The 19,552-nt window shown below is 40.5% G+C and overlaps 1 protein-coding gene across 1 annotated transcript in view; it reads left to right on the top strand.

The window, feature by feature from the left end:
- LOC144756119 (vitellogenin-A2-like) overlaps positions 1–12,253 on the top strand; it is a 74,717-nt gene extending 62,464 nt beyond the window's left edge. Inside the window, exons 30-34 of the mRNA XM_078645672.1 lie at positions 5,389–5,575; positions 9,150–9,238; positions 11,027–11,124; positions 11,218–11,399; positions 11,970–12,253. Of these exons, the coding sequence (XP_078501798.1) occupies positions 5,389–5,575; positions 9,150–9,238; positions 11,027–11,124; positions 11,218–11,385 (542 nt within the window). The 3' untranslated portion in view covers positions 11,386–11,399; positions 11,970–12,253. The remainder of the gene's footprint in view (positions 1–5,388; positions 5,576–9,149; positions 9,239–11,026; positions 11,125–11,217; positions 11,400–11,969) is intronic.
- The last annotated feature ends 7,299 nt before the right edge of the window (positions 12,254–19,552 follow it).

The following is a 19,552-nucleotide window of genomic DNA, read 5'->3' as shown; positions in this document are numbered from 1 at the left end:
CCTCAACGAATCAGAGCGCGGTTGTTTTGACGTAAGCAGCTGCTGCAGCTGCAGGCTCTCTCCCTACACGCTCTCACTCGCAAAACCAGCCCCTCCCTTACAATTTTCGATCGGGGCACTTTTCAATGGTTTTAAAAATAGCGTGCAGTGCTTTTAAGTGCATTTAAATAACGCACAACACTTTTATAAAGTCTTAGAATGGTACAGACTTTACCTAGAACATTCCTAAGTACCTTAGAATTACCTTTGGTACATTTTAGTGAATATATAAAACGAAACTCATCTGTCTGCTTCTCTAATTAGGATAGTTTACATACATTCAAGTATCCACACTTCGGAATAGTCGGCGCTATTCACACTAAGGATAATTTCCATTTGCCAGTAGAGCAACTCTTACCCTACCCTTCTAACACGTAAGAATATGAACTCATTTTCCTCTGAACGCACCGCGAAGTGACAGTATCTAAGAGTTCCACTTGAACATACCTTACAAAACAATCACGCACTTTCACACTGAAAATTCCCTAACTTCAGACACACATGAAATCCGTACAGGACTCTCACCTGTTTATAGAAATCATGCACCGTTAGCAAAATAACACCGTTATCCGTACAGGGCTCTCACCTGTTTATAGATATAAAACATGTACCCCTACAGGACTCTAACCTGTTTATAGATAATCATGCACCGACATTACCCTACCCTTCACTCAAGCTCGAATATAACTAATACTCTTATCACAGTGAGTTTTATGGAAGGCGCTTTGTCCCCATTCTCATGCTGCTCTAATTTCTTAGAAAACCCTCACTATTCAACATTCACACCTAGCCCTAAAACTGTGCTGCTCGGCGACAACACTATGGTACACGGCGATACCTCTTGTGATACTCGGCGATATCACTACAAACAGATCAGATATTCTGCATGACTACCTTCTCATCACACAGTTTTTGTACCGGTACACACATAGCACAAAATAAACAAACTCAACATGTGTTAAAACTTAATCCTATGAATTTACCAACATATATGTATCATGCATGTAACATGTATGTCAAAAACAACATATATAAACCGTCCGATGGCTACCAGAAATTGATCCAGCGCTCTCACCAAAATATTGCACAAAAGACACTATCTACTACCAACAAAACTTACACTACAACACTAGGCCCATAACAACAATAGAGCGCTTGAATCATGAGGCGATAAGATCTAAATATAGTTGTTTAAACCATCTGCAATAATCAAGACCAGCTTGTCATTTTAGAAAGTTTATTTTAACACATCTAGAAAAACTTAGGTTTTGGTATTTTATTAAACAAGCATTAGAAAATGTCATAAAGAAAGATTTATTCAGTATTAATAAAAAGAGCATAAATCAAGAATTATTATTCATTAGCAGAAATAAGTAAAATTAAGCATTTTCCAAAATCCTAACTATATCTCAGTCTCTACCCTCATCACCTAGTAATAAAGTAATTAATAAAAACTCCTGTCCTCACGTGTAAAGTCCATCAGCATAACATCGTCCTCCAGAATTTCTCGAGCGTAAGCCAACTATGTGTTCTCTGAACCTATTCTTATACCCTAATTTTAGCTGAGCTAACTATTTTTCACATTCCAGCAGACGAATTCTAGTTCTCCATTGGCTGAGCCACCTCGTACCACAGTAAACTGTAACACCTCCTTCTTACATGTCCGGGCAAATTCACTAGTCCATTGTTCATTTAGAAGTCTTGGCAGCTTCTCTTTAGGCTGCTACATTTTGTAGCGACAGCTTCCTTTTAACCTTGAGCTAGACAGCTCTGAACTCCCGTGGCACGTTAGCAAACGTTAGCAAATTTCTCCAAAAAGTCATCTTTTTAGCAGTTCATTCCAAAACCTTTCAAAATAAAAGCTCAGAGGCCTTTTCCATCCTTCTTGGAATTATTTTTCACTTGAGCCATTTTCATCATTAGGCCTCTTTCAGAAAGCGTCAATTTTCTGCGCCACTGTCCCTGCGCCACTTTTAAAAGTGTACTATTTTTCTGCAGCCATCTCTAAGCTTCATTTGTACAACTATTATATAAACAAACACAAAGAATAATTAATGTAAGAAATACAGTTTGTTCTGTTGCCTCCCATCATTGCTAATAATTAACCCATTAGTCTAAATTACCTAGCAGTAAAGCACAAATAAAGCAGCATTTTATATCTACCAATCTTCATTTAATCCAGCAGGGTTCTTTATGCACCTATAAAGAATATAGTGACACCACATAGACAAGGGAAGCAAAATAAGCACATGCCATTATTTTAAAAACAGCTGCTATTAGTTATGACATGACAATAGACAAGATTAATTTATTATTTTCCACATACATAAGAATGCAACATAATGCACATTTATGAGCACACATGTTAATTTCCCACGTGTTCTGTGATGTAATGTAACTTTAAACTAGGTTGAATTAGCATACACACAGCACAAGTTGTTAGCATTATTAATTTATTTATGGAAATGTGACTTCACGGGTTTAAACAGAATTCTGTTTTCTATCCCGCTCCATCACATGACAAAGATGAAAAACCATCTGATAGACAAGGTTTGAGTCAGCTTTCATCTTTAGTGATGTTAATAAGAAGGGTGTTTAGCTGCAAGAGAGAAGTTCAAAATAAAAGGAGTAGTGTGTGTGTGTGTGTGTTTGTGTGTGTGTGGCTGTTTTCTAGCTTGAAACCTTTAATTCATACATTGCCACCCTTATTTATATGGTAAACCTTACTTGAAGACTTCATATGGCTTTCGTGCAAAGCACTTTCACTTTCTGAAAAAAGTTTGTCTCCGTTTATTTGCACGTTTTTATATAGTGCAAACTCTACCCAAAGGTGTCAGAGCGCTTTACAATAGAACCAGTTACATTAAATAAGGACAGAGTACATGAATTACATAAAAGATCTGAAACAGATAAACCCACATAAGAATGGTAGTAAGTACATATGTCTACTACAGATACTAGTGGTTAGAGTTACATATATACAAGTTGCAAATTCATTCAAGGTTACATTTTAGGGGGTTGAAGGGATTAGGGTTGGACAAATATATATTACATATTTACTCAACATGATCTTCTCACCATTGCTGGGTCTCTTGCTTTCAGCCTGGCCTTCAAGCTGTTGTTGGACTCACGAACAGTGTTCTTGGGCCTGGAGGGATCCCTGGGCTGGTGATGGCGGTAGGGGTAGAAGGCTGTGGGCAAAGGTGGCTGCGGTAGTCTGCAGGTAGATCTTGGTATGCACTAGGGGAATCAAGCCAGGTTGTAGACATCTTGCCCCGAGATGGGCCCAGCTGAGCGGTCAAGCCTCCGAAAGGGCCCCAGTCCTCTTCCGGTCTTCACCGCCTCAATGGCTAGATGTTAGCACCCTCTTTTTAATGTTATATGGGCGTTTGTGCACCCAGTGCACTGTGGGAAGCCCTCTGGAGAAGATCCACCACCTGGCCCCGCCATCGGCCGATGTCAATGCTGCCCTCCGCCAACGGATCCCTCTGAGCTGCAGCTAAAAATCTCACTCCAGATCTCGGAGCCGTACTGCAGGAGCCCCCCTCCTCTGACTGGGTAAAGAGGTGGAACTGGAATGTTATTTCCATAGTAGACTTCAATTGACTTCAGTAGTATCTAGAGCCGTGAAAAACTCAATGAATTGCTAGGAATGCATTGCATGATAGGCACCACTCCTCAAACAGGGATACTTGTTTACTCCTTCAGATACTCAGTCACACATTAGCACACATACAGACAACAAAACACCAACTCTCATTGAGATTTATGCACATGTATGCTCATGCACCTACACATGCATCAAAATACAGTCACTCACACATAGCAACCCCTGTGTTTTAACTCCACTGCCCATATAAGTCCAGTTTACTCGGAGGCTCTGCCTCTAAGGAGAATGCATGTTTTGATGGTGGCCTAACAGCACTGACACAGTTGAGGGAGTGCCTCTGCTGGCCCTTTCTAAAAACCTTCATACCTTTTCTTAGGACTCTGTTTGTGTGAATTTGTGCTGACAAGAGCAACAGTTAAAGGCAGCAGGGATCAGACTTTTTTTGACGTTGCATTAGTTTAGTGCAGTCACTACAATTACATACTTTAAAACAGACCACTATGGAGAGGCATGTGAACAATGCCTGCTCTCTAGACATTAGTTTGCCCTGCCCCACATGTTAAAAACACTCCTCAGGAGTTAAAGTTTGAGTGAGAAGAAGAGTTAGAGGTAGGGTTAAGAGGGCTGGGAGAAAGTTATTTAGAGAGGGAAAGAGGTTTGATTGCAGAGAAACTGCTGCAACTGGATGGTGGGCTAAGGGCTGATTATACCAATCACATGTTTTCAGTTTCAATGTGAGGCTGATGTTCATAGTTGAGGTTTCACCCTATTGCTATAGTTGCAGATGCAATCCTTGAGGGGATCTTGGAACATCATAAACTGTGGTTTCAAGTTAAAAACAGACACAGACATTTCCGCATGACTCATCAGGTAAACCATTAAAGCATTGCATATTGATTCAGTATTTGAAAGCCACGCCCACAACATGCTTCTTCCTAATAGCACACTGTTATCCATCCAGAATAGCATAAGGAATCGGTACAACTTTACCAGATGCTACATACAACAGTATCCAAACACTGCAAAAAAATGTTTTAGGTTGAAAAGACCACCTTGGAGTGTTTGTGAGTAAGAATATGTTCAAACATCTGGCCCTTTGTCCTCTAGATGGCCAGAAGAGTAAACATATACACTTGTAGGTTTTGACAAAAGGCTTTAAGTTCTGATAGTTAACCATACTCTTTAAATTTGGATGGCAGTTATGGATAACAATTGCTATCTATGGCTCATTTTTGATTCCCCTGTCAGCACCCTAATTATCCTTCCTATCAGGTATTAGGAAGGCAGTGTCAAGAATAGAAAGAACAAAGGATGCTAAAGTTCATTCATTTCTCTAAAGCCCATCTGCAGGCCGTTCTGAAGACAGTGGGAAGTTGTTAATGGTTTAAGTGTGGTAGAAGGGTGGTGAGATCAGGTCCCAATGGTGCATCATATTGCTTCCAATTTACACGAACTATGTATATTTCTTGTAATATAAGTGCTAGCTTGTATTAGATGTTAGTTTGTATTAGATTCAACTATATTTTTCTACACATGTTTCTGTTGTTTACATCTGCCCTGTAAAGTGCTCTGAAACCCGCAAGGGTCTTGTTCGCGCTATACCATACCTTCAAAATAAAAATAAATAAATACTCCTAGCGTTTTTGTTAGTCAATGTCTGTGTATTTAGAGTTTCCGTTTTCTTCTTCTTGCGTGAGATTATGATATGCTTAATTGAATTTGAATTGAATATTTCTTAGGGGACTGCACGGTTTCCAAAGATAGAATCACCACATTCAATGACGTTGCATTTAACTACTCGATGGCCAGAAGCTGCTACCATGTCCTGGCCCAAGACTGTAGCCCTGAGCTGAATTTCCTGGTGATGATGAAGAAAGTGGAAGACTCTCCTGACCAGAAAGCCATCAATGTCAAACTGGGCAGCTAGTGAGTATTTCCAGTTTTACAAGATGAATGCTCAAACGTGAGTGTGTGTGGTGTATCTAAGGAGGTACATCTTTCACGATTAGCGCATAGATTTTCATTGTGTCTCTTATGTGAATAATATTTTTTGTGATATGATTGCCTAAGGATAATTGTGATTCTATTGAGAGGAGAGATGAATAACTAACAGTTGTATTTTCATAAACCTTCTGCCACAACCATTCAAACATCAATATACTGTTTTCACAGTTTGATGACCTCAATGAACTAATATGGTTTCATTTGAGCATTTGATTTAATGTATTTACTTAAAAAGTATATGGCAGATCTAATTTGACCTCTTTTGGCATATTGTTCACCATTTGTTTACATTGGATAATTGGTGCGCATGGACACACTCGTTAGTGTAAGCAGCAATGTATTCACATAAATGTTTGCAGCAAACCAACACAGTAATCATAGTAATGTCATATCACCATTTACTTTCATAAATGTATAGATGAGTCTTTTTTACTGTGGGCTCAAAGTCATCCAGACATATTACTGAGCAGAGGTATCTTGTTTATGAAAAAAGTAGCATAAATGAAAATGGTACAAATAAACTTGCAGAAGAACATAGATCAGTCATGGGCAATGCTCAATGGATAATTCATTCTCAGCAAAAGTGCACAAGTAATACTGAATTAGGATCAGCAGATTAAAAGTAAGATTGGCAGAAGCAATGTTCTGTGGACAATACTTCTGGCTGAACAAGGCTGCCAGTTTCAAGAGTATAGCACTATCATTTAGAATGTAAATACCAGCATGAAGAAGGGGGGACCTGAAGGTATATGAACGAGAATTTCACCAAGTCTATGTGCATCAAAATTGCTTTGACCTGTGCCACACATGAAATATTGCTCAAACACAACACCCAAAATTAAACACAATTTGCACATGTGCACCTTCAATGGAAATAACCCAAAGGAGTTAACAAATTGATCTGATTGTGATGTGCCAACTAAGGACCTTTTATCTGTCCACACCTTTTGTGGTGCTAATCTACAAGGCAAAAGTGTCTCCTGATGAGAACCTTAATAATATAAAATGTGCATATAATACGAGACCCCAATTTTGGGCGCAGCCGAGTTTTGTATCTGCCACCATTTTCTGCAGGTCAATGTATTCAAGACCAATGTATTCAAGAAGATGATTAGCATGCCTCCACTGGAAGCATTTTTTAACATTTAATTTTGTTTTAAGAATCTGTCTTTTAAGCGCTGTATTTCTGTTTGTAACAAAAACTATTTCAACTGCATGCATTGTTATGTGAAACATAGTGTAAAGGGATATGGCTCAGAAAGTGCCAAAGTACTGCATTTCATTACCTCAAGAATGACTTTGTTGGTTAATACTAAATAAAGTGGAGGCATCCAAAAAGGCCACCAAAGAGCAATGTTTCCCTTTACCAAACCCGCCATCTTTTAGTGTTGACTGAGATTTTGCCAGCATCGTCTGCACTGATCTGTGGATTCAATTGCGTACCTCCTGAAGTTCAATGCATTGTAATAGAGGATATGGGCTGAGAGATTTCTTAAAATACATTGCTGCTTCAGATTGGGGTAGATTGTACTGCAGCCTGGGGAATCAGACATAGGACATCCATCTGATATTTGTAATTATCCAACTCTGAATTTGTCCTTATTATGAGTACTAACAGCATGACAAAATGTGAACTGAGGAATGTAGCATTTGAAAAAACATAGTATGTAACTGCAACAAACAATAAACATGAAAACACTGAAGACACAGGCAAGATCCACACCATCACAAGGAAAACTGTTCTCATGTTAAGAACAAAAAAACAAGAACACAGACAATGCTTCAATGGTGCAAGATGTCCTTTCAAGTCAACCTGTGTACTTCTGTCGACGCTGCCTAATACTGAGTCAGCGAACAGGATTGTTTACCTTAGTGGTGTAGGAGGTAAGTGAAGTCCACATACTGGGGCTGTATTATGCAACTTACCCTTTGGAACATCGGTCTGGCACATGTTCTTTTGTAGGAATGTGCACCAGGCATCGGGAAATCCTCGATTAGTGAGTAGTCTGTGGCCAGCAATTCATGGAGAGCCCCTTTTGAATTTGTTGATGCTTCAGAGGTAGCAGCACCTTTGTTTTTGCAGAAAGGGTTCTGTGTCTCTTTCTAAATTTCATAGTGCAAGCCCACCTTGCAATCAGAACTAAGGGCCTGATTATGATGGCATACTGATGTCTGTCCATCTGCCATTGTCCTGGGGTTGGGGACTGTTCGCCTACAAGGCAGTGGTCCCACATATGGAATTACAATGCGGCCGCCAACACGGCGGCTGCAATGCCATGTTTTCCATTGCGGCAGGAGCTGCTGGCTGCAGCTCCCACCGCATTGGAACAAATGCAAGATTTGAATTTCCCTGCACAACGTCGCAGGTGCATGCCACAAGGTGTAAGAAAATGTAGGGGAGCACTGTAGGTGCCCCCCAAAACCAATATCACAGTGCCAGGGGGCAGAGGTGGGCCACTACGGGCCCCCAAAGTCCATCCCCACCAGACTTTCCATTGTAGATGAACCACCATGGAAAGGCTTGCGGGGAGGCACGTCGTAATCCCATCGGCGGTGCCTGGTAGGAACTGCCACCATTTTTGGGATGGGAAGGCCACTGCCACACCGGCGGGCTCAAGGATCCTGACGGATGCAAGGCAGGCTGATTTTCCGACCGCTGCGGACCCGCCCGCCATTATAATATGACAGTTTGTCGGTGGCAGATTCACCGCCATCGTAATCACCCCCCTCAGGCCTGATTTAGAGTAGGTGTGGGCTTAACTCAGGTAATTTCATGTGGCGTGATCATGCAACTACTCTAAGAATTCTATGAAATTCTGCAGAATTACACAAGCAGAATAACTCTGCATACAGTGTTTAAATGCCCACTCACTTTCTAAGTGGATGCCAGTAGGCATTTTACACTAAGAAATATAGCTGAATGCAATAGAACAAGAATAGCAGCGTGCACAGCTAAATGAGCTTTTGGGGTAGGACTCTCTCCCAACTTACTCCTGGCATTTAGCTCTATTTCCATGGGGCAAAATGCACCCTTGCTTCCAAAACAGATGCAAGGATGCATTTAACACTAAGAAATTGTGCTAAATGCAAAACAACACAAAGAGCAGCACTTGCTAAACTAGTTTCTTTGCTAATTCCTCACCCAAAATTACTCCTTATCAAACAAGAAGCGTAACTGTGTAAGTATTGGTAATTTCCACCCAAAGACAGACACAGAATTACTTAAATTATTCTGATTACTCCGGCGTACTTAACAATATGATCTGGCTGTCCCAACTGTCTTATTAAAAGTGCATTATATCCTATGGCACTTGTAATGAGGCATAAAGGATCTCCTTCATGTTTGTGATAATGCAGCCATCTGCCAAAACTGAATAAGACCCTTAGTGTTGTACGGAATGGCTACATACTTTTCATAAAGTGACAGATGATTTTCATTATCTAGACAACAGCTATTTAACAAATATATATATAATCTGTTCTTTTCCCTCTTCAGCGATATTGACATGTATCCATCTGCTGACTCCCTGAAGCTGACCATAAATGGTATTGAGGTGAATAGCCTACCATATGAATCTCATTCTGGTACGTAATCAAAGAACCTGCCCTATTCATAAAAACATTGAGTGCCTATATTTAGAAATGGTACTAATATCTTATGTGTACTATATTCAGGTATGATATCAATTCAAATATAAGGTCATAATGCTCAAGGACAATTCGTAGATCTCCATTGGCCCTCTGCTTTGTATCATTGCATTCAAACTTGCTCCTGGTCACTCTTTCTACTTTCCATATAATTTCTTTTGACGCTGCTCCCTTCTCTACTGTTAGAAATTGTGTTTCTGGTTGGCAGTGGTATGCACCATGCCCAGGCAGGAACCTCAACCCTAGTCTGTGTAAGTCAGATACATACCCTAAATTAATCTTTCTGCATCTTCTGGCAGCTTGGCACAGAGTAGTTTGGCTTAACTTAAGAGGCAAAGTATTTGTGTAACACTACAAACAGTAAAACAGTGAAAACACCAGACAAAAAAGATATCTAGTGAGAAAATAGAGCTTAATTAATTTAACAAAACAGGATAAAAATGACAATCATCCAGTAAGTATAACTGGAGTAAGTATAACTGGAGTTATGAATATTTAAAGGCTAAATGGAAATGTAGTGCTTAAAAGCATGAAGTGCCAACTTGTGCTATCTGGTCGTAGTAGACCGGGTCAAATCCAAAAGTTCAGGTGGACGGCAATGGAGTATGGGCAAATACATGGACCAGAATTGGTCCGCCAAAACAAAAAGGAGCATTATAACAACCCTTAGCCATCCCTAGCTCTTTAGACTTTTTCCAGACATAAGTGCACTTTGGGCTTTCAAAATCCACAAACAAAATGATTAATCAACACATTTGCTTGAGTAAATATATCCACTTAACAACTTATTATATTCATTTGTTACTCATTTTGATTGTTTTAATTTCTCTCTTTGCAAGAAGTGTTAACAAATCTAAAAATGTTTATCCCTAAAATTCTAGTATTTTCAAAATTTTGAGCACTGTTTTTATGGCTAATCTAGGTTTATGTAAAGCAGAGAACTTGAGCCCAAGGTCTATATTTGATTTTGCTCTGATGATGCTAAAATAGCAGCTTTCCCCTGGACAAAGTGGGTATCATATTTCTAAGAAACATCTTAGTTTTGTGGAGTTGCATGTCTAGAACCACACCATAACTCAGATATTAAAATTATTTTTTGCCATTTTTGAGTCAGTCCAACTTCAGGACTATCAGTGTGTAACTAGGATGATTAGGGGTAGAAAAGGACTGTTAACATATGGAACACCCAGAAAAAGCATAATCCTTGCAGGTCAGTAGAACACCTGCCATTTTGTATGTGTGCTTATTAGCCAACTCATTGAGTTGTACACAGATATTTCAAATTAAGACTACATGGGCAACATAATTTACAATATGAGTCAGTTCTGAACCACTATTATCCCTAAAGGCCCAAGCCCTCCTATTTCTTAACATGCAAATTTCTATTACTTATTGGATCTAATTCTAGCACTTCTTGGATCTCTGCAACTCCTGCTCCTTAGTACCTTATATACTACCTTTTTTTATATAGCATGAACTTGACCCGAAGGTATAAGGTATCAGAGCGCTTTACGTGAGCACCAGTTGCATTACACAAGGACACATTCATGTTTGTTAGGCACAGGGAAATTAAGTGATTTGCCCAGAATCACAGAATGTTGAACGTCATTCCCGAGACTCAAACCCAATTCCCCAGATTTGAGATGGACCGTCCTAGCCGTTAGGCCACATCCTCTCCCCTTGTTCCTCTGAATTTTATACATAACACACTTCTTTTCATTCCAGAACCTGAATTGAGGATGGAAAAGGAGGCTGATGGGCTCGTTTTGATCGCACCTGACTTTGGCATTGAAAAGCTTTACTATGACAGAGTCACATGCAAGGTATTCTTGTCCATTCACTTATCACATTGTTGACCATATTGACATGATTACATATATTTATATCAGATGTCTCTTTCATGCTTTATCATAAAGGTTACACCAGCTTTGTGGATGAAGGGCAAGACTTGTGGTGTTTGTGGCCATCATGATGATGAGCGCGAACAGGAATATCAAATGCCAGATGGATTTGTTGCCAAGGATGAGGAGAGTTTTGTCCAGTCTTGGATTACAGAGGAATCTTGTTCTGTTCGCCAAAGATGAAAGGTCCACAACCAGTAAGTGACAATCATGTGACCATCAATTAAATACAACCAAGTTTATCCCATAGAGTGATAGGGGGTCCACCTATCCAATGACACAGGAGCACTTTCTCCACATTTACCTTCCAAGTTTCTTACAAGTCGTTAGTGAATATATTACCTCAATATTCAAACACATTTTGTGCTCACTTATGGTCAGTGTCCAGAAAGCTACACTATAAGCATAATTCCAGTACTTATCCAAGTCAAGCAAATGGTACGACAACAGATAGCGCTAAAAGATGACGGATGAGAGTTTCCACAATTTTAAGAAACATAAATATTAGAGCATTAAATCCAGGACACTTTTGAAATAGATACAAAGTGTACTGATTGTTAAATAGACATGCATCAGTGTCTCTTGTTTTCTAGTTGGATGAATGATGGCATAGACAATCGTTTCAAACAATTTCAAAAGTTGTCATAGAAAAGCAACAAACACTTTAAATTGTTTTGTCAGAAAAAGTAAGTTGAGATCTTTAACTGTGAACACTGCATGAATTGACCTCTAAGTTCCATATTAGTAATAGCACTCTTTTTGTACAGATTACAGATTCTTAACAAAACCCTGCTGATGGACATTTGGAACTAGACGTGGATGAAGTTTCGCTTGACACATCTGAAGAACTGCAGTGTGCGGGATAGAGTAACCACTCAGAAGATTAGATTTCATCATCTTTCTTCATTAATGTGTCATTGTAGAAACAGAAAACATGTTCTAAATTTGCCTAGAAACAGTTAATTTACTAGTCAACCTTTAAAAATAATCAGTACAAAAATCCCTGTAAATATATAATTTCCAAATAAACAATGCATTCTTTCAAAAAGAACCACATGGGCTTCACTTCATTGACAGCTACATTTTTGTGAGAAATATGTATTTTACCTTCTGCACTAAAAAAAATCAGAGTGATTGAATTAATTTGTGTGTGTTTTTACAAACAAATAAAAAAATATTGGGTACCGTTTCTCGGAAATAATACAGTCAGTCAGTCAGTCAGACAGTCAGTCAAAATACTTTATTTCGATAAATCAATATCAAAAAAAGGCGAGGTACAATAAATACACAGTGTCAACAATTCATACAAAACAAAACACACATCATTCATGATTTAAAATATACTTCAATGGTTTTCTTAAAAAGTCAATCGTGTTAAAAACAATGGAAGGAGTAAAATTTAAAAATACATCATTAGTTTCATAAAATCAACATGTATCACATTATAAAATGATCTCTCCTCCGTTGTCCTAAAATCAACATTTATCACACTATAAATTAATCTCTCCTCCGTTGTCTTTACTCCCAATACACGGTATTCTTTGTATAACAGAATGCAAACTTCATAAGGATGTAGTCAATCTCACATTTCCCACGAGCCTGTTCTTTGAGCGCACAGCGCCCACCAAGTAACTGGCTACATGGAAGATGACACTAGGGTTGTTTAATAGCTGCAGATAAAGAAGTGCTGGCCTAACCTGCAAAAACCCTGCCTTTTTAAGAACAGGCACAAGAAACTTTCTCCTCTCCTCTATGAAATGGCCACAAAATATCATGAAGTGCATGGTGTCCTGCGAAGAAAAATTATCGCAGGAGCTTGGTAATGACTGTTCAGGCTTACACCATGTTGGATATTGACCTAATATCAAATGTATCATGTTTAAACGGAAGCGAGTTAAAAGGAACCTATGAAAGAGGTGGTTAACCAAGGTAAGATAAAATTCTGGACCAGGGGGATTGGCAACCAAAAGGTTAGCTCTTACAGTTGGTTTTATGAGCTCCTTTTCCTCTCTTGCTGAGGTCAACCTCGTATACATGTCCCTTTTGGTTATGGCTATGTCTTTATGTGTAATTAAATCCGGTGAAGAAAAAAGCTCAGGTCTTCCCAGTACGTTGAACCCATTTTTTACATAGGTCAGCCACTTGATTTTATGTGCATTATCAAGCGAGAGACAATCTTTGAAGATAGACCGATTAAGAGACAGTTCGTCATTCAGCCAGGTTTTAAGCCACATAATTAAAGGGGCCACTCTGATTATGTCTGTTATAAAACCAGCCCCCAACTCAGAATGGACAGAGTAAGATGGCGTAGATTGGGGCACAGACAAGACTGATCTAAAAAATGTGTTCTCTGTAACTTGAAGACAGTCTGTCGGACCATAGCCCCATAATGAACAACCATAGGTGGCGACAGACAGGCACTTGGCTTTATAAATGTTCATAAGGGCTGAGATTGGCCTTGCCCCCAATCTTCTGCTAAAGCCCATAATAGCCGACGATGTTCTTACAAGGGCGCTGTTTCTGTTTTTTATTTGTGGGCCCCAGCTACCATTATCCTCAAAAATGATCCCCAAGTACGGAAAAGTGGAGACTCTGCATAGTTCTTCCTTGCAGCAATAAAAAGTTTTCACTCTCTTGCACCGTGAGCCACCTCCCGTAATCATTATTTGCGATTTTTTAGCATTTATTTTAAGGTCTAGGGAATTCATAAATAGACCAAAGGAGTCTAATAACCGTTGGAGCCCGACCCCTGTACATGACAAAAGCACAGCATCATCCGCGTATAGGAGGACCGGTACACAAGAGTCCCCTATGCGTGGTATGTCAGGGGTCGCTTCCTTAAGCACAGGTTCAAGGGCATTAATGTAAACTGTGAACAGCAGAGGGGCCAGAATGCACCCCTGCCTCACCCCTCTTTTAGATTCAAAATGGGTAGTGCGTCGCCCGTCTGGACTAACCCTAACTGAGGCCAAAAGGCCTGAGTGAAGGTCCGACAACAGGTTCACAAGAACACGGTCGAGCCCTAGATCAGCCAGGATATGCCAAAGTTTGGTACGGTTCACGAGGTCGAAGGCCGAAGATAGGTCCATAAACCCCAAATACATCGAACCATCTTTGGCCCTGGTGTATTTGTCCACTAATAACTGGAGGTTTAGGCACTGGTCCAAGGTACCACGCTTAGATGTATTTGTCCACTAATAACTGGAGGTTTAGGCACTGGTCCAAGGTACCACGCTTAGATACAGTCAAAAGTATCCTTTATGTGTTCCAGACAAAATACTTATTTTCTAAATACCATGCCTCCTGTCCTATGATCCTTGGGGCCTAGCATAGGGGTGACTTAGAAATATTAAAAAGGCTGAGTAGGCCTGGTAAAATGTTTAATGAGCCAGGTCGCAATGCCAGTTTAAAACTGCATTGCAGCTGCACTAACAGGCCTGAGACATACTTTTAAAAGGCTACTTTAGAGTGTGGCATGATGAGTGCTGCTGCCCACTTGTAGCATTTAACTTACATGCCATGGGTACATGAAGAATAATGTATGCTAGGGACTTACAAGCCTACAAAAACAGGTTCAGCAAAGGAAGGCGGAGAAAGGAGAAAAATCTGTGGTGACCCCGCAGAAGGAGCTAGGTCGAGTAAAGATACTAAGAAATTAATATTTCTTTGTTAAAAAATGCACTATGTGTTTAAAATGTTTGGAACACATTTTTGTGCTACATAATGTAATCAATGTTTCTACTATACATAACTTTTGAAATGTGGGCCACAGGTGTTGCTCCATTCTGAACGATATACATTTGCCACCATAAAATTTGTCACCAACATAGCCACTGGCTGTCCGTTTTGTTATGTTATATGCACTTGTAAAGCATGGCTGCCCCATGGCGCTGATGGCAGAAAACTACACAAGCAAGGAGACATCCTACAATGGAGGAAAGAGGAATGTTTTGACAGCTTTTCGGAATGTCAAATAGGTCTTTAGGCTGCAGATGGATGTAGGTAGCGCATTCCTAAGTTTCGAATCCAAAACACAGAAGGAGCACCCTTCAGCACGGACCCTCTTCACCTGAGGGACAACCACTTGAGGCTATCCCATAGAACGAAGTTAGCGGGAAGGGATGTAGAATGTATGCAGATTGGCCAAAATACCTGGGGATGAGAAGTTCAGGATTTTAAATATAATACATAGAGCCTTGAACTCTAAGAGTTTTGCCACAGGCAGCCAATGAAGATGACGAATGGCACTAGATGTAGTACATCTCCTCGGAAGGCCAAGGAGAGTAAGAGCCGCCGCATTCTGGACCCTTTGCAGTCTGACAATTTCAGACATGTTAGCCCCAGATAAAGAGAACTAGCATAGTCCAGTCTTGACAGAATCAACACCTGGATGATGCCCTGCCTAATAGGGGGATCAAAAACACCTAACAATGGTTTGAGCCCCCTTAATATCCCAAAACAGGTCCCTGCCACCTTCTTGGTTTGGGTCCGAAAGCTAAGGGCAGTATCGATCCAAACATCTAGGTTTTTACCACCTGTTTAGGGGGAGGAGCCATCCCCAACGTGGCAGGCCACCAATGTTCATTCCACAGCTCAGAGTCTCTCCCTACCAGCAGTACTTCAGAGTTACTGGCGTTAAGCTGGAGACAGTTGGCAGTCATCCACTCTGTGATGGCCTCGAGATCGCTCCGAAATTTACAAGCATCCCGAGTGATGTCATCGGAGAGTGTGACTACCAACTGAGTATCGTCTGCATACAATAATATCCTGAGCCCTCTGTTCTTAGCTACCGTCGCCAGTGGTTGAACATACAAATTGAAGAGGGTGGGGCTCAAAGCTGAGCCCTGCGGCCCCCCACCCTGTTTGGTGGCATGAACTTTGGATTCGATCTAAGCTGTGTATATTTGCCATTCTGTGTGAAATATCACGTGCTCGAAATTGGCATTTGGGCTGGGACTCTTGGACATGAGGCTTTCCCTAAGGTTCCCTAAGGTTCCAGTTTGGCTCATCTCTGACATGTTTAAATATTCCTCTGGGTGAGGGCAGGGAAATGGCTTTCTCAGTTCTCAAAATCATGCCACGAAAAAGTGATTTAAATCAATATAGTGTCCATGTTTTTCTTGCATGGAGTCACCCTCTTTTCTAAGCTCGTTTTTTAGTTTCCGTGACCAAGCAAGATTGCTCAATGGTAAGGAAATATCGAATGTGCCTGTTACCGGTGCCTCTAGCCCCACTGCTAATATGGCAGAATATTCTACATTCCTCCATTCCTAAAAAGTGTTCTGTAACTATGATAATTCAAAGATCCCTTTATAGCAATCGTCCAAGTGGTATGGTTCCAAAACAACCGCTGAATTCTTTCCAGCCTCCTCGAATAAATTCAGATGAAAGATCCAAAATTATGAATTTTTACATTTTAAATAAAATTCTAGCACCTAAAAGATCAAAGCACCAACTGCTGACATCCAGTTGCGCGAGACTGGCTCAATTAAAAAAAACATCGCCCAACATGATAGAGCGTGGCTCGTATACAAGTAGTTTGGGTCCGGTCAGCAAATACCTTCAAATTGAGAAGACGTTTAAAAAAAGTTACTTAAAGGTAAATGTCAGGGGGCAAGACTGCAGGTAGTGACCGAGAAGTGAGCGTCATCGTCAGAGAGCTGCTGGACAAAGGCGCATTGAAGATTTACTTTTTTGGATCTCAAAAACCTCCAGCGAGACAAGGCAGGAGGTTAGAGCTGACAAGAGTGCCACAAAGCTGTATACCCCTTTGGGGAAGGACCGCTGATCAGGATGTGATGCGCATAGAAGAACATAGCAGGAGCTGCCACAAAGTCAGGCCGGCAGGTGATGCAGCCTGGACAGATAGACGAGCTGGTTGGTCGTGGTCTTCCCTTGGTTCTCAGAGACGCTTTTTAGCCCAAAAACTTTTCAAGTCAGAAGTTTGGAATTTTTTGCTATTTGGGCACCCTTAACACCACCACAAAGGGTCCAGGACCTGGAGGGGCAACACTTGGGAGCTTAGCACTCACCCAGCTTGGGTCTTGGTGTGGTTTTAACATGTAGGGAGCCTTTTATGTGTCTGAAGCTGTGAACAGGAGGCTAGCAGACTAGCTCTTGGTGTCACTCTGCTAGTCCTGAGGTCAGGTGATGAAGCAAGGCTCATTCAGCAGGGACAGCCTCTGAGGGTTTGCGTCAGGCTCTCGGCAACACAGCAGTCTTTTCAGTAGCAGCAAATCAGTCTTCTGAAGAACACAGTAGACCACAGCAGCATGCAGTCCTCTGAGAGCCCTAGTGCAGCTCCAGAAAGTAAACTGAAGAGTGGGTCTGAGGGCCCTATTTCTATGCCTCGTACCTTCTTTGAAGTAGGAGAAGTTTCTAGAGGTTTCTCTTTGAAGCGCTTGGAATTTCCTGACTCCCCTGCCATTGCTCAAAGATGGCTTTATGAACAATGCAGGGGTGACAAGTCTTTTGTATAACAGCAGAGAACAGCCATATCAGTTGCAAGTAGGGCTCTGGGCCCAGCTCCACCCCCTCCTTCCTGCCAGTTGATGGCCTATCCAGGCACACCTAACTCCTCTATTGTGTGTCTGTCTGGGAGTAATCAACAAAGTCAAATTGTCAATTGAACCCAGTCATATGACTCAGTACAGGCTGCAGGCACCAAATGTCAAAGTTCTGGAAAATGCAAACTTTCCAAAAGTGGCATTTTAAAAATTATAATTTAAAATCTGAATTTACCATTAAAGATCATTTTAATGACAATTTCATAGGTACCAAAAATGAAATACTTATCTGCTCCAATCAAAAGTTAACACTTATTATATGTAATAGGAAAACCCAATGTTATCCTATGAGACAGGTAGACCTCACAGTAGTGAAGAATGAATTAGGTGGTCTTTGCCACGAGGCCATACAAAACTTAAAACATGTATGTAATGAGTTGCATTGAATAAAAAAAGAGTTTATGTTGCCAGGTCAAACAGGCAGTTTAAAACTGCATTCAGGCGGCAATGGCAGTCCTGGGACATGTTTGAAGGCGCTACTTAAGTGATGCGGCATAATAAGTGCTCCAGACCCACTAGTTCCAATTACTTTACAAGCTCTGGGTATATGATATGCTATTGTACAAGAAACGTATAAGTAAGTTAAATTTGCTACCTAGGTGTAAGCCACTTTTACCATATTGGGGAGTGGGCACAAGCACTTTAACACTGGTTATGAAGGGTAAAGTGCACAGAGTTCTAAGGCCAACTAAAACAAATTCCATAAAAACATGGAGGGAAAGAGGCAAAAAAAGTTTGGGGGAAGATCACAATGCTGACTGGTCTGACATAATATGTAAGGATTCGAATGACAGTTCATGTCTGTTATAAAATACAAGAAAATATAAAATTGGTTTTAAACTCAATATTTGTGAGGAAAGTGAGTTATTTCATGACAAAAATATGCAACCAGGAGGAAGGGTCAGACAATTGTTATAGTGCATTGGTAATTAAGCAACAAATAACTCAGTAGCTCCTCGATCCAATCAAAGTTACAAATTCTTACCCTTGAGAGAAATGTTCTTTTTGTCGACTTTGCATTTTCCATAGTCTCAGGGCTGACAGGGAACCCCATGCTATGTGCCATGTTGAATTGTATCCTTATGGATGTCGGGGAATAACCTCAAAAAAGGAATTAATGCCTAAATACATACATATTTTAAACACAGAATTAAGAAAAAAACTCATCTTCACAATGTTATGCTTGTCAGATTGAAGGTGGTCTTTCCCCACACGTTTTATCTTTATTCCTCCTATTTTTGCTGATCTTGTTTCTGTTGCCCTCAGGACCAGTGCTAAAGTGCTTGTGCTCTCTCCCTAAACATGATACAACTGGCCTACACCCAATTGGTACATGTAATGTACTTGTAAGTCCCTAGTAAAGTATACCCAGAGTACCCTGAGCACGTAAATTAAATATTGATAGTGGACCTGCAGAACTGTTGGTGCCACCTACTTACATAACCTTGTAAAACATGTCGCTATTGCAGCCTGTGTCTGCAGTGTTGAACTGCCATTTCCGCCGGGACAAATAAACCAGACCCAAACCATCCTTTGTAATGTATATGTCACCCCTTAGGTAGGTCCCGAACAGTTCAGGAGGAAAGGTGCAGTGTATTTCAAAAGTTACGCATGTACTTTTAAGTTTTATATGTCCTGGTAGTCAAAGCTCTTACATTTGTTTTTCACTAGTGCAAGGCATACCTCTCACACAGAATACGAGTGGTTTTCCTCATTACATCTAATTCAGTGATAACTTTTAATTGGGAGCAGGCAGGCAAGTCATGTTTAATATCTAAAGAATT

Source organism: Lissotriton helveticus, chromosome 1_1 (assembly GCF_964261635.1).
Source record: "Lissotriton helveticus chromosome 1_1, aLisHel1.1, whole genome shotgun sequence".
In the NCBI taxonomy this organism is placed as follows: domain Eukaryota; kingdom Metazoa; phylum Chordata; class Amphibia; order Caudata; family Salamandridae; genus Lissotriton; species Lissotriton helveticus.
Note: the sequence above shows the minus strand (reverse complement) of the source record. Positions and strands in the feature narration are given on the sequence as shown.